Below are 16062 nucleotides of genomic sequence, written 5' to 3' on the forward strand. Positions count from 1 at the left end.
GGACTCGGGAAGTACAAAGGAATTAAACAGTTCATCTCTATTTTTACTTTATAGATGAGAATAGCGAAATGCCCAAATTCACATAATTTCCTAGTGTAAGGCCAAAATGAGAACCCAGGTTTGCAAATTTCCAATCCAGAGCACTGGCCACTACCTAATTTTACTTCCCAAATGGTGTTTCTTCTAAGAGCCATGGGGCTCTCACTGTCTGCATATTTCTACAAGGTATGAGAGCAAAGGGAAGATTCAGAAGTGAGTTTACTCTGTTAGTATAAGCTGGCAAAATTCTTCTGAAACTAATTTGCATAAAAATTTATCTATTCTTTGACTCACTTCAGAAAACCTATCTTTAAGAAATAATCTCAAAGGTGGAGAAAAATATGACAGATGAGTCACGTAAAGATGCACTTTTCAAAATTTAAAAACACAAACTCAAGAGGCAGAAATGATTATGTGAATTTTGGAAAAATCCATTCAATGCAAATATTATTACATCACATAAAAATAATGCATACAAGGGGCACCTGGGTGGCTTAGTTGGTTAAGCATCTGACTCTTGGTTTCAGCTCAGGTCACGATCTCAGAGTGAGATCGAGCCCCAAATGGGATTCCGTGCTCAGCACAATTTAAGATTCTTTCCCCCCGCCTTTGTTCCTCCCCCACACTGGCACTCTCTCCCTCTCTTTCTATCTAAAAAATAAAATAAATAAAATCTTCAAAAAGAATGCATATGATATCCAAGGGTAACATGGAAAAATTCTACTATACTGATGCTGGGGGGCAGGGGGGTGAACAACAACTAATAAAGAATCATATAGAAGGAAAAAAACACAGGGATGGTGTCACGCCAAAATGGTCATTGTGCTGGAGAAGCAGAACTAAGTGGCTCTTTCTCCCATCTTCCTACTTCTATAGTTTGATTATACTGCCTTAATTCTAAGGTAAAAAGTCCTCTCAAAAAATAAAAGTAACAGCACAAAGATTATGCCACAGGAAAATGTCTGTAATATCAGAATGAGAAACAAAGGATATACAAAATTATGCATACATTATAACTCTAAAAAACATCAAAGGAAGAAATACTGGATTAAAAACCAACAGAAAAAAAACAATGTTTCGTTAGGGTGAGAAAGATTCTGGGTGATTTCTCTGCCTATCGTTCTCTGTACTACATGATACCATATTCATGCACAACTCACATCCCTGCACACTCCGTCCCCAATCCCAAGCACATTCGTGAGATTGTTTCAAGCTAGTTCTGGTATATATACATCCCTGACTACCATGGCAGCCCAAAGAGAAACACTTTATTCTCATCTTCACTCCCATTAGGGATTCAGTAATCAGCACCAAGCAAATAGACCCACGGTAGCATCAGCGAACAAGGAGATGGCGGTCCCAGAAGGAATACAAGATATGAGAGAAATCATGAAAGATTAAGGTCAGAGCGCTACACTCAGAATCCACATGTATTACCGCTCACTCAAGGCTCATCGAGTCTAGTACTGTCATGACTCCCGTTTTAGAGACGAGGAACCTGAGATACCGGAAACTGGACCTAGCAAATGACACTACAGTTACTGGAAAAATGCAGAGTGCCTTCCAAAGCACCTGTGTAACATCTCTCCTCATCCCAGTGGATCAGTTCTACCCTCTTCCACCGGACTTTCACATCTGTCCATCACAGCTGGGCCATCCTCACCCACCTGGTCACCTCCGCTCCCTAAAGTGAAGCATGGGCTTCAGTCAGGGGGTCACCCCGCACCTCCCTCCTCCTCACTCAGACACCCACTGCTCCCCCCCAAGTTCGTGCAGCCAAGCACCTCCTACTCCAAGCTGCGGAGATCCGCAGATGACAAGACAATGCCCTGCCCTCAAGGAGCATGGAGTGCACGAGGGGAGCGAGAGACACGACCTCACTGCGATACAGTAAGGGTGGGGCTCGGAGTGCACAGGTGCTGCGGGGAGTGAGGGGGCGGGGCAAGGCCCGTGGCTGAATCTTCCACATCGGGGGCACTGGTCACCTGGAGTGGGTGAGCGTCACCACTCTGCCCCCAGCCTCGGATGCCTTCTCTACTTAAGACTCCTCTCCAAAGCTTAGCTCCTCCATGTAGGTATCCTGCACTCATGATCTCTCCTTCCTTGAAATTCCTTCCCAATCCAGGCTGGACCTTAGAATAATCTGGCCCCCAGGCCAATGAGATTTTGATTCTCACCCTCTTCCCCATCCAGGTAGCTTTAGAATCACTCCAGACAGCACTGTAAAGAGCAGCTAGGGTGGCGGAGCATCGCTCTACCAACCTCAGCCGGCCCACGGTCACATCCTCAGCGCCAATTGCTTTCTGTCCGCCAGCTCCACTGAACTGCCAGCAGCCTGAAGGCAGCTAACTACCAATTCCAAATCTCTCCCACTTCAGAGCACAAACAACCGATAGGACAGCCGGCAACTCACCAAAAATATATGTAATGTGAAACAAGATGTTGAAATTGGGATGCTAATGAGATATCACAGTGTGCCTAAAATGTGTGAACCAGAAAGTGTGGAGGTGAAAGAGATTTTAGAAAAACAGGTAGGCTAGAAAAAATTAATACACCATAGGAAAATGATCTTTAAAAAAAATAAATAAAAGGATTTTTAACCAATTAAGAACTCATTCACTTACTCTCTGCACCAGCTACTTACGGCACCAGCTACAGCCATCATCAGTAGTAGGAATGAAATGGTAACACAAGATAAACATGATTCGTGAGGTTAGGACCTCACGGACGATCCCGGGAAGACTGAACAACTACAACACAGTGCCGCAAATGCTCCAGTGGAAGAAACAGAGACAACTCTGGACTCATGCCAGAGAGGCATGAGACGTGATCAGGAAATTTCCTTTCCCTGGGCCGGTTTAGGCTTATAGCAGAGAAGCTGGGCTGCCATCACTTTAAACAAAATGCAGTATGGATAGCCAATTATTTTTATGTGCTCTCTATTCCAAGGAAAACACCTACTGCTGACATGACACCTACTGCTGTCCACTCTTGTGGACAGGCATACCCTCTCCACACTCTATGAGGTGACTCTCTGGTACAATTATGTCTTATATGAATTTGGGCAGCATTTCCCCTGGAGAAGCCATTAATAAGGCTTATAATTTGGTCCTCATCACCCTTGGATAGGTTTGATGGAGGTCTCAGACCTTGGGATGTGCAAAATGAGATCTAGAATCATTGACTAAGGTTCAGCAACCCTAGGGGTTCAGCCCACACTGTACCTGTGGCCCACGGCGGTCATAGCTAAGGCAAGATAACAGCCAATGGGCATGCCCGCCTTAACAGCTTTCAAGAGAGGATGAAACGTGGGTGACTCTGTCATGTCAGGCACAGTGCTGGAGAAGGGAACAGTTGGACAATTCTGCTGTATTCCATAGTCATTTTTGTGCAGTTTTAACCTCAGGATCAAGTTCCAGGCCCACTGGTTAAATGAGGTCTCAGGTGTCTCTCCATATCGAACAATACTGGCCAAATATGAAACCTAAAACAATTATTTATTTTAAACCACATTAGTCACATACAAATTAAATCAGTAAGCTCCCCCGCCCATTTCCTTCTGTGATCAACAACGTCCTCAAAAGAGAGGACATACTACTTACCAGTACTCAGTGTTTGCAGCACTCAATTAAAACAATTTCTCACAACTGACCACTTCCGCTCACTTGCTAGTCACTTTGTGAACCTGATGTGAGTCAGTGCAAGCAAAGGAGTAATAATTCAAAAGTTGGTACACAACAAATGCTGTGATGATAAGTAAGTTTTAACAACCAGCTGGAGCCTGGGAGATCCTTTACAGGGTTTGTCAATTTTGGTCCTGTAAAAACTCCCACCATGGTCAGTTTCAAGATATCAATAGGTTAACAACCTGGTTTGCAAAGTTCCTGACTGAACAGTCCATTCCCCTGAGCCAGTACCTGCCAGCTATAGCTCACGTGGATCTCCACAATACTAAAATGGTCATATGTAGGCTACTTCTCAAAGGAAAATCTTTATCCAACCACAGAATTCAATTTCAATCTCTTAAACTGCCAGATGTTCTTAGGCAATCTAAGGGTAAACATTGTAACTATATCCACCCAGGCCACTTACAAATAAAGATGTTCTCCATATATAAGAAAAGGAAATACCTGCTTCATACTTTCAGAAAGAAGCCCAGCATACGGCTTCTGTGCAAGGTATTTCTGGTATGCTTCGAGAATCATTAAAGCCACTTCAGCATGGACTGCTCGATCCAAATGAAGGGTACCCTTTGAAGGAGAAAAATAATCACAAACATGCCATCTTGATTTTTTCTTTAACATACCCTTGAATAAAACGACTAAGAAAAGTAGTAAAGAAGAATCTTGGATATAGAACTTGAGCTTTCCAAAAATTACATCCCCTAACAATTAAGTTATGACAATAGGAAAAGACACTGAAATCTTAAAGAACCATTATACTGCACTTACATAGGTTTGAAACTGACTCATCTCGGACCCCAGGTATCAAACATATCTTTGAATGTAACTCCCCTCTCCCCACTCTAGCAGCTCTATAAAGTCTTTGGGTTACAAGTTTAAAAGCATTGCCACAAACTGGGAAATTGTTCAATTATTATTAAATAGGAAAATATTTAATAAATTAAGTCTATACTTCTTTTCATTATTCTATCATCAGTGGAAAATATGTAAGATGCTCAACAACACAGAGGCACCTGGGTGGGCTTAGTCACTTAAGTGTCTTGATTTCAGCTCAAGTCATGATCTCAGGGTCTCTGCTTGAGTTTCTCTCTCCCTCTGCCCCATCTGCACCCCGCGCTTCCCCCCCATTACACACACACGGGTGCGTTCTCTAAATAAATAAATAATAAATAAATCTTAAAAAAAAAAGGATACTCAATAACACAGATAAAATATTCCTTCAGAAGCTTAAATTTGCCTATCCAATTTCCCATCCGACCTTCCTTGCAACCTGAAGAAATACATTTCTTAATCCTTTAATGGAAGATGACTTTTCTAACTAACAAAGGATCACAGAGACTCTCACAGGGAGGTCTTCACACAGCCTGGTGGAAGAGGAAGGCCTGGGGGCAGGGGGAGGTCTACTCACAAATCACAAAACGTAAAGATGGAAGACAACCCCCTATAGTGCTCACCCACCAGCACTGGAGTAGGAGAAGCTCCAAACAGACCCAGGGGCAGACCCAGGTAGCTAGGAACACCCAGGGAAAAGAGCTGCCTGGCTCCCGTTTTCTCATCTGTACAAGAAGGGTCAAGTTCATGCAAACCTCACAAGACGGCTATGAGGACTAAATGATTTGCTCAGAACAAAAGCTGGCAGGCAGAGAGGGCTGAGTTCTCTTCCATTTTCCCTGTATCACATTGAAACATTCTGCTCTAGGAGCTAACTAGTAAGGTCTAGGGTAAAGAGGAAGGCAAGTTTTCATAATTAAAATCATTGACATGGCATCTTTGGAGACATATGATAAATATGATAGGTAGCAAACTCTGAATAATAATAAACTATTATTAATAAAACTATTAATAAACTATTATTAACAAAAACTACCACTGCTGAGTACTTAATGTGCACCAAGAATTGTCCTAAATGTTCTGCTTGTCCTAACTTGCTGAATGCTTACAACCACCCTACAAGGTAAGCATGCTCTTATCAATGCTGACGGATGACCAGCTGAAGCCCTGAGAGTTCAGGATGCATTCAGGGTCACGTAGGCAGGAGGTGGCAGAGCTGGGAACGGAACCCAGGCATGCAGGCTGGCTGTGAGTGCAGGTTCTTAACCAATGCACAGTATTTCAGGGAACAAATGTGGCAGTGACATGTGAGACAAAACGCAGGAGAGGAAAGTAGGAGGAACTTCAGTAAACAGCTAGAGAGAACACAACAGATACAAATGGTCTAAGGAAAAAGTTAAGAATTTTCACCATGGAACAATTTATCTTCATTTAAGGGATGGTCACTCTGCAAAACAGAATTAAAGAAAAGACCCTAAACTCTGACACAGCTAACAGAATTTGCAGATCTTGCAAATGATAATTGAAAATGTTTACATTTTGAGAAAATGTTTTCTTAAAACCGATGTGTATAGAACCTCCAGTCTCTAGAGGATGGTTTTAATACATACCTGTTCACCAAATCCCCAATTCAGTCCTTCTAGAATAACGCAGGCCAATTTATTCTTCACCATTGTCAGGTTATAATTCAATAACCAATCCCGAATCACCGCTATCTCAGAGGCAGATGGTCTCCAGAGATACAAAGGCAGTTCTTTAAACAAGTATAAAGAAACCTTATTTGAAAGAAAATGATCATAATTAAGATCAAAATTAAGAACAATCCTGTTACTTTAATATTATATTATTAAACTGCTTGAAAAAATTTTTTCCAAAAGTGAGGTTTTGTTTGATTTTTAGACAAATGAAATGGACATCATGCACAACCAAATGAAGTAAGTATTAAAACCAGTAATACACCAAAAGCACATTTTGTTACCCTTTGTAAAGGTCATTAATCTTTTATTATATATAAATTGGCTTATTTCCATTTAAGAAAAAGATTTAAGAGTACCAAGACCAAGTTCAAAGCTATGATAAATGAGGAATAGTGATTTATTTTATAAGAAGATCTAGCACATTAAATAATTATTTAAATAAACAAAAAATAGAACTAGACTCAAATACAGAGAACAAACTGGTAGTTGCCAGAGGGGAGGAGAGTAAGGGGATGGGCAAAAAGGTACAATCTTCCAGTTATAAAATAAGTCACAGGGATGAGAACTACAGATAGGGATTACGCTCAATGATATTATAACCACTTTGTATAATGTATAATGACAGATGGTGACTACATTTAGTGTATGGCGAGCATCTCATAATGTATGCAACTGTCAAGTCACGATGTTGCACACCTGAAATGAATATAATATTGCATGTCAACTATAAAAAAATAATTATTTCTTCTGTGACATTTAAAAAGATATTTCTGTTAGCTTCCAAGCAATCTGGGGAGGAGGGAAAGGACTCAATGGAGGTGAAGAGGAAATAAGATCGACCAAGAGTTGGTAACTGTTGAAGCTGGATGATGGGTACAAAGGGATCCATTACCCTATTCTCTCTTTTATAGAGATCTGAAAGATTCTGTAATAAAAAGTTTATAAAACTTGTTTACAAAAAGTCTATAGCATCAACTTTGTGAACAACATATCCATGTGTGCAAATTAAGATAAATCTGGGTTCACTCAATAGTTTGCTTTAAGGGGGACTGATCAGAAGAGAAATTCATTTTATAATGTCTAGAACAGTGCTAGCCAATGGAAGATAATGCAAGTCAATATGTAATTTTAATTTTTCTAACAGCTACATTTTTAAGAGTTAAACAAGTAAAATTAATTTTAATAATATATTTCATTTAATCCCATACACCCAGTACGTTATCAACATATAATCATTACACAAAACTATTGAGACAGGTTACATACTTTTGTTCATATGAAGTCTTTGAAACCTAGTGAGCAGTTTATACTTACAGGACACCTCAATTTGAACTACCCATCTTTTAAGGACTCTATAGTACCACGTACCTAGTGGCCACTGTATCAGACAACACAGATCTAGAACATACATACATACTAGTATTTTTCAGGTTTCTGCACTGCTCCCAATGAGAGGCAAAACAAAATGTGAAAGAAGAGTAGAAAGAATCAATTTTAAAGAAATCTTTCCTTTGTGTGTATGTGTGCACTCACTGTTAAATTTTCATGAGGACTTGTTAATAAGGGTCTTGAATATTCTCAATAAAATGGTAAAATAATAATTTTAAAGATGGAAAAATCCTACTTTACCCCATGAGAATCTGAAAGAAAGGGCAAAATAATGGTTCTAGAACAGTTAGTACAGCAATGAAATCTGTCCAGAAAAACATCTATCCCAGCTAGATAAAATTATGGTTTAGCATGTATCTGTCCACTAAGAATCAAAGTGTGACTATCATGAAAGACCTAGGGACATTAAAACGTTAACAAGGGAATATTACCAAAAACTCTATGCCAATAAATTCAACTAGTTAGATGAAATTGGAAAATGCCTTTAAAAACATAACCTACCAAAACTGACTAAGGAAAAATAAAAATCTGAACAGCTCTGTGTGTTTAAGAAATGCAAATTGTTACCAAAGGGTTTTCTACAAAGAAAACTCTAAGGCGAGATGATTTCACTGTTAACTCCATCAAACAGTCAAGTTAGAATAAACAGCAATCTTAAAAAACTCTTAAAAGAAACAGAAGAAGAAGGAATGCTTCCCAACTCACATGATGAGGCGAACATGACCCTAAAATCAAAACCTAACGAAGACATAACAATAAAACTAGAGATCAATACCCTCATAAATATACATGTAAAAATCCTCAACAAAAAAAAAATATCAAACTGAATCTATCAACATATATCAAGAATAATACACCATGATTCAGTGGCTTTTATGCCAGGGAACAGTAATGGTTCAACATGTGAAAACTAGAACAGTTTAGAACCCAGAGATCATTCTCAGTCTCTGGGGCTAGATCTGATTCCTGATTATCCCAAGGTGACAACAAAAATCTTCAAAGCTATCCTATTCATCTAAAAGTATAGAGGGTTTGAACAAGTTCCTCCAAAAATGTCAGCAAATTCACAGAGCGCAAAACTACAGGTATAAACAGAGAGCAGAGGCATCTTTAACAAGATGTGCTCTAAAAACCTAATGGTCCCAATTTTTACAGTTAAATATACCTCTGGGCACAGTTTACTACTTGAAGTATTATGACTGAATTTAAAATTTAAGTGTACTCAAAACCAGAAAAACACTTAAGAGAAAATAGTAATGAGCTCTATCAAATAGGAAGAATCTTGTGACACCTCCCCCATGTATATTTCTTTGGGACTCATCCCATTAGATAATCACTCAAAACTGAACAACCAAAAACATGCTCCTGTATGTTGCACATAAAAAGCCTTTCATCTCAACATAAGCATATCACAGTGGGCTACAATGCTTTCCTTAAAAACTACTACTATACTACTACCGCATGGAAAACAGTATGGTGGTGCCTCAAAAACTGATAAACAGAATTACCCTATGTTCCAGCAATTCTACTTCTGGGCATATCCCCAAAAGAATGGAAAGCATGATCTCAAAGAGAGAGCTGTATTCTCCTATTCGTAGCAACATTATTCACAGCAGCCAAAACGAAGAAGCAATCCGAGTGCCCATCAAGAGAAGAACAGACAAACAAAATGTTGTCCATACTTACAATAGAACATTATTCTGGCTTTAAAAGGAAGGAAATTCTGACACATGCTATGACATGCATAAACACTGACCACAATATGTTAAATAAAGTAAGCTAGTCAAAAAGGAGAAATACTGGATGGTTTCACTTATCTGAGGTACCCAGACCAGTCAAACTCATAGAGAGAGTAGAATGTTGGCTGCCAGCACTGGAGGGAGGAGGATGGAGGGAAAGGAGACTTCCTGTTTAACTGGTACGGAGTTCCAGTTTTGCAAGATGAAAACAGTTCTACAGATGGATGATGGGGACGGTAGGCAGCAAAACAATGTGAATGTACATAAGGTCTCTGAACTTAAAAAGGGCTAAAATGGTATATTTTATGTTGCATATAATTTACCACCATTTAAATTTTTTAATGTAAAAAAAAGTACCATGTACTCTTCCAAGGAAAGCATGGTATGTCATGTATCCTTCATTTAGAAAAAAATGTGTCTCATGAACCAGTCTTTCACTGGAATTTGCCCACTTTTGAATGTGATAAAGCAATGACAGTTATCAGTCATCTATCATACAGGAATAATGCAGTGACTACAAGACAGAAGGGCCCTTTGCAAATACCATACAGAAAAGTGCTTTAAATGTTCCTCTTCAAGTTATAATACGTGACTCCCTGCCATTAGAAAAACTCACACATTACAGCCTACAGATGATGATGAAGATCTTCATTAAGTACATGTTTTTAAAAATGGCACATGCCTACAATGGAATATTATTTGGCCATCAAAAGGCAGAAAGCGCTGACAGATGCTAGAACACGGATGAACCTGAAAAACATTACGCTAAGTAAAAGCAGCCTGTCACAGACCACATATCATATAACTCTGTTTATATAATATGTTCAGAAGAGAGGCGCCTGGGTGGCTAAGTCAGTAAGCATCTGTCTTTGGCTCAGGTCATGATCCCAGGGTCCTGGGATTAAGCCCTGCTTTGGGCTCTCTGCTCAGTGGGAAGCCTGCTTCTCCCTCTCCCACTCCCCCTGCTTGTGTTCCCTCTCTATCTCTCTGTTGAATAAATAAATAAATAATCTTTTTAAAAAATAAAAATAAAATTAAATAAAATAAAATGTCCAGAAGAGTCAAATCTAGAGACAAAAAGCACATTAGTGATGGCTTAGGGCTGCCAGGAAGGGAGAGACAGAATGTAAGAGTTAAGGACCTTGTGGTTTCTTTCTGAAGTGATGAAAATGTTCTAAAATTGAGAGTGGTGATGGCTGCACAACTCTGTGAGTATCCTAAAAGCCATTGGCTTACAAGCTTTAAGCAGATTAATTGTATGGCATATGAATTATACCACAACACAGCTGTTTTTAACATGGACAAAGATTACAAAAGGGGCTGTGACAAATGACAGAAGTCAACCTAAATCACCACTTTTAATTTTGCTTTTGGCTGATGTAAATAGGGCCTTTCTTCCTAATCAGGGTTGTCTTCTTCCAAGTATAAAACATAAAAATTATGATAGCCAATGCAAACGGTTATTAACTACAGACTACAGTTAGAAGAAAGACCTGTTAGGGAGGTTACAGACTTTTTGTACAAAGCTGCTAACCCCAAGCAGGCCTGGTGAGTGGCAGAGTCCGGGACACAGTACATGCTCTCTTCACCCTGCCGTGCCTGTGACTCAGACATTCCCAACAACCTATTTTTCTCATTGCTCCATGAATGTAGGATTTAACAAAACAAAAAAAAAAAGCAAAACAAACAAAATCATTGCTCTTACCATTCCCACCTGGTCAATGGTGTCTTGAACTCGATCCAAAAGGATAGATATTATCTCAGGGTGAACAGCTGTGATGGCCCCTAAGAGCTCTCGACCAACCTTTGAAAAAGTCTCCCTGGTGGACAGGGTGACGTAAGATACCTAAAGGTGGGAGGAGTGGAAATGGTACTTTCAGTCAATTGTCAGTCAAAACACAGTTCCATACTTCATTTAGGATGTCCTCAAGCAAATGAGAAAGAATCTCACACTAAGCCTCAGGTCACACTATGTTCAAGAAGATGTTGGACCTTTAGAGAGCAAACCATCTATCCTGAGGCTAGGAGTCAGAAGGGGCAGGGAAGCAACTATAAAACAACAACTCCAACTGCCCCACATAGTAAATACATCCCAAAGTCTATCTGTAGCTATAAATACCTTTGGTGTTATACCCTTTGGTGTAAAAACTTCTTTAAAACTGCTAAAATGATAAAAATCAGAATGCATTTCATAGAAATACCTATTTTCTCCTACAAAATAAGATCCCCACTGACAAGAGCTTCTAAAATAGCAATGTTCACCAATGCTTCTTGAACAACATATTCCAAAGTACAGCCTGCAACCCACTGATATCAATGGCAAGCAGATTTTTTTAAAAATACAAGAGAATAGAACAAAAAAATAACAAAAAGGTGAGAGGGCATCTCAGTAAGATTAAGTGCTGCCTCAATTTCACACATGTACACACACACACAAACACACAAGAAGAATCAGAATGTAATACACAATGTAATTTTTACTCTAAGTACTGGCCAACATCCTTGAAACACTCAAGAACACAAATATTACTTTCACAAAAGACCTTGAGAACACCACTTACTGTATATGGAAACAGTCTTTCCCCTGCAATATTCTCGTATCATGAAGATAGTCTGGCATGCCAGACTGATTTAGGCCTTAACTTCACGCTAAGTACAAAGTACAATAGCCTAGTGTTTGAATAGCCTAGTATTTGATCCTGGAAAAGAACTTTGGATCATCCAGTGGTATCATTCTCAAACCAGGGTACTGGGGAGAAAGTAGGATAATCTTCTTCAAACATAATCTGACTTCAAATTTACTTGAATAGTTCGGAAGAAATACTTTTTAATGAAAATAAACAAATAAATGACACCCTAAATGGAAAATACGCATCTTTTTAAATATATGGGTTATGCCTCTAGACACTCAGGGTCCAGAGTCTACTCTCTTCCTCCCTTAGTGTTGGCTTAGTGGAAGAAGGCAAGGATCTCATTCCACCTCATCATTTTATAGCTGAGGAAGCTGAGCCCAGAGTGGGAAGGCATCTTTTCAGCTGTGAGATGGGCAACTGCTAGCAGAGTTAAAACAAGCGCACATCTTCTTCGTGAGCATCAGTATTCTTTCCACCATTTCATATAAACTGGCTCAGCAGGGGTGCCTGGGTGGCTCAGATGGTTATGCGCCTGACTCTTGATTTCAGCTCAGGTCATGATCTCGGGATTGTGGGATCGAGCCCTGTGTCGGGCTCCAAGCTCACTGGGGTGTCTCTTGATATTCTCACCCCCTCACCCTTTGCCCCTCCCCCCACTTACACACTAAATAAATAAATAAAATTTTTTTACAAATAAATAAACTGGCTCAGAAACCAGACCTCCGTGTTACTGGCAGTGTTGTGGGGCAAAGCAGCAGCAGACACTGATAAAACCGCAAGTGTCAGGCTGTGCCAGATGGTCTATTCCTCACTGAAATTCACCCATCAAATGTCAAGAGAGTAAGGGGAAGTGGAATGAGCAGGATTTGTATTTTCAATACTCCTTATAGCAACATGATATTCGTTTGATTTTCTACCTCCTTCCATACTCAGTACTAGTCACATTTTTTTTTTTTTGTAAAGCAATCCCAAAAGAATCAAAAGATCCCAAAGAAAACATTTTTTAGCTGACTTCTAAAACTTAATATTCTAACCTCATATATCTCCAGAACAATAATTTTTATGAAGTCTTCATCCACATTGGTTCTTCTGGCCTGAGCCATCTGAGCAAATGTAGTCAGAAGGCAAATCTCTTCCGAGCTATTCATGGAAGAAAGACACTTCTCAAAATTCACAAAGTGTTCTGGGTCTGCAAATTCAGGGCAAGAAAATTAGAACAAAGAATGAAGAGATAACACTTTTAATCACTCTCCCAGAGAGAAAGGAGGTATAAAATTAGAAGATATTTAGAGATATCTTTTAATATATTTATAATATTTAGAAAAGATTCTTTGTTCCAGAATGGATTTCTACAGGCTTCTGGGGAAAAGGCAGAGACCACATGAAATTCCAACTCTACAAATAATGTAGCCTCAAAGATAATACTTAACACCCCAAGCCTCAGTTTCTCCATCTGCCTTAAAAGGTTGTTGAAGATTAAATGACACTAGTGAATAGTGGTGGGTTTTGTCACCAGGTGAGATACCTTCAACTTAGTTGTTTCAGATACCTGAAACAACTTAGTTAACTGTCAGCCAAATGAATGATGACAACCTTACTAATGAGAACTGCTAGGACTAGCAAAGCACTCAGTGAAAACATAGCATTCATTCCAAACAAAAGAGACTTTCTTATAAATGAAAATCTGGGGCAAGAAATTAGTTACAACCATGACTGCAATACTGCTAAATGTGATAAACAGTATACAGTGTGTTCATTCTACCAACTTCTCTGAGGATGCAGTGTACGCAACACACTATTTTGTCACTAGGGGGCACTAGAGTTTTGGGATCCATGACAGAAAACTAAATGCTACAAAGGCAAAGATACAGGGGAAAGATTGAAAAAAAAGTCTGTTTAAAAAATACATTCCCCTGATGGAATTTGCAAAATAAGAAGGCAATAAGCCTACACTTCTTTCCAGGTGTTTACACATTTCAGAAATCAAAGGTAGTCCATCAAATGTCCCATATTTTCAAAATAACTCCATGGGGGCATTTACAACCCAATTTTCATTTCTCATCCCCGAGCTGGGATCATACCAAATTACTACCCAGAGCCTTTCAAGAATAATGAAAACTGGAATTATCATTCTAATATGTCAAAGCAATAAAGCAGCCTTTCAAATTTCAAAATTACTACATACGAGTATACAGAGTAAAATGTTCTCTTAGTCCTTCTAAAAATAAAAGGAATAAAGCCATGAAGGCACACAGGGTGAAAAGAGCTGCGCGGCACACTCTGGCCAGACTGTACCTTGAAGCTGCTTCTTGCACTCAGCAGGCGGGAGAGCGACGCAGAGCTTCTCCAGATTCCCACTCTCCACCTGGTGCATGAGGTAGAAGAGCTTCCAAAGCATCTGGACCGACAGCGTCCCAAAGGGCATTTCCGACATAAACAGCCAAATGCCAAGTCTGCGTGTTTTAAAGAGTAGGAATAGTTTCATTTATCAGTCAACTTCACCACACTGAGAAAGCAGGCAGACCTGCTCTAGTAGGAAAAAAAAAGTTCTTAAATCACAACACAGCAATTTTTCTAACATGCTTCGGCCACCAACACCTCAAGGACGGGTAACAGTAACAGCAAGACTCGCACAGAAACTTCGTCTGTGTCAGGCTCTGTTCTAATCACGCCACCATACAGATCATCTCACTCCGTCCTAACAAAAACCAAGGCAAGTATTACTAGTGATACTCTCCTCACTTTACCGGTAAGGCTCCTAAGGCCCAGGAAGGGTAATAGGAGGCAGAGCTGTGTTTTGAACCAAAGATCTTTTTAAGGCCTGGGTGACAGGCGCTTAGATATGGATGTATGTGTCTGAGTCTACATGCGGGTACGAGTGTGTACAAAGACACATGTGCAATGAGAGGGAGGAGAATCAAAAACCCTGCAGGGCCTCTCCACTCATCACTGAATGAAATTCACACTCCTCAGCCCCATGTTCAAAGGCTTCCACTATACAGCTCAGACCCATGTTTCTAACCAGAGGCCTCGCTGCGTGCAGAGTATGAGACCATTCCTGGATGAGCACGGCAAGAATCTCGTACCTCCAAGCTGCCATCCCTCCAACTATGAAGCCCTCCTCTGATTTCCTCCTCAGCACTATTACACAATTCCATCCATACCTGACTTTGGCAATATCATACCCTTTATGGGTGGTTCTTACACCAGAGCGGGCAGAAAAATCACAGGGAGACTATTCTAGCGAGGAGAAATGAGTAAAGGACAGGCAGGGCTAGGCAGGGAGAGATAAATAGGGGGCTACGTGATCAGGCTCACAGAAATCCCAAAAGTGTGCAGGCGTGGGGAAACCAGGCATAATGGAACAAACCCGACCACCTGCCCTAGGCCTGTGGGGTGGGTGTCTTTTTTATGATAATCACCTATGACCAACAAAGAATAACCAGACCCTACAAAGGATGTTAAGCCATTGAAGGTGTTATCACTAGTCCTTGCCCAATGTTGGTATCAATAGAGATGTTAAAAAGAATATAAGTTCCCTGGTTAGCTTTCTAGAAAAGACCAACTCTAAAGGCCCTCAGTGGCAATTCTGCAGGGACCCCTCTCACTCTTGAAAGCTTTTTCTGTATGTTCATTTAATAATCTTCAATTGCTTTACTCACACACACACACAAAAACAAACAACGACGACAAAAAAACCAGGAGACTGTGGAAAATGCAGATTCCAAGGCCTGCCTACACAGATCCTGATTTTGTAGGTCACAGCTCTGGCCCAAGAATTTTCAGGTTCTAGTCATCCTGGGTGACTCAGACTCAAGTGCTCCTCAAACAACACAGTGAGAAATGCCTCAAGTTGCTGTAATTTACATACACATACAAACCACAACAATTTGAGAGTAGAAACCAGGTTTTGTTCATCTTTGAATAAACTTAAATGTAACCTAGAGCCTTATTTTCAAATTATCCCCTACCTAAACCAGTATCTTGCAAACAATCAGCACTCTCAGTAAATGCTCATTAAAATTGGGTTATATGAATTTTATCTCAAAAA

The 16062-nt window shown here is 39.9% G+C and overlaps 1 protein-coding gene across 2 annotated transcripts in view; it reads right to left on the minus strand.

Moving 5' to 3' along the window:
* Nucleotides 1–16062, minus strand: part of EPG5 (ectopic P-granules 5 autophagy tethering factor) — a 105012-nt gene that overhangs the window by 59884 nt on the left and 29066 nt on the right. For both annotated transcript variants that reach the window (XM_059409581.1, XM_059409582.1), the window contains 6 exons: nt 14307–14464; nt 13046–13200; nt 11084–11224; nt 6164–6328; nt 4170–4289; nt 3264–3523 (listed from right to left, as the gene is read on the minus strand). In XM_059409581.1, the coding sequence (XP_059265564.1) occupies nt 3264–3523; nt 4170–4289; nt 6164–6328; nt 11084–11224; nt 13046–13200; nt 14307–14464 (999 nt within the window). The remainder of the gene's footprint in view (nt 1–3263; nt 3524–4169; nt 4290–6163; nt 6329–11083; nt 11225–13045; nt 13201–14306; nt 14465–16062) is intronic.

The sequence above is a fragment of the Mustela nigripes genome, chromosome 8, assembly GCF_022355385.1.
Source record: "Mustela nigripes isolate SB6536 chromosome 8, MUSNIG.SB6536, whole genome shotgun sequence".
Lineage (NCBI taxonomy): Eukaryota > Metazoa > Chordata > Mammalia > Carnivora > Mustelidae > Mustela > Mustela nigripes.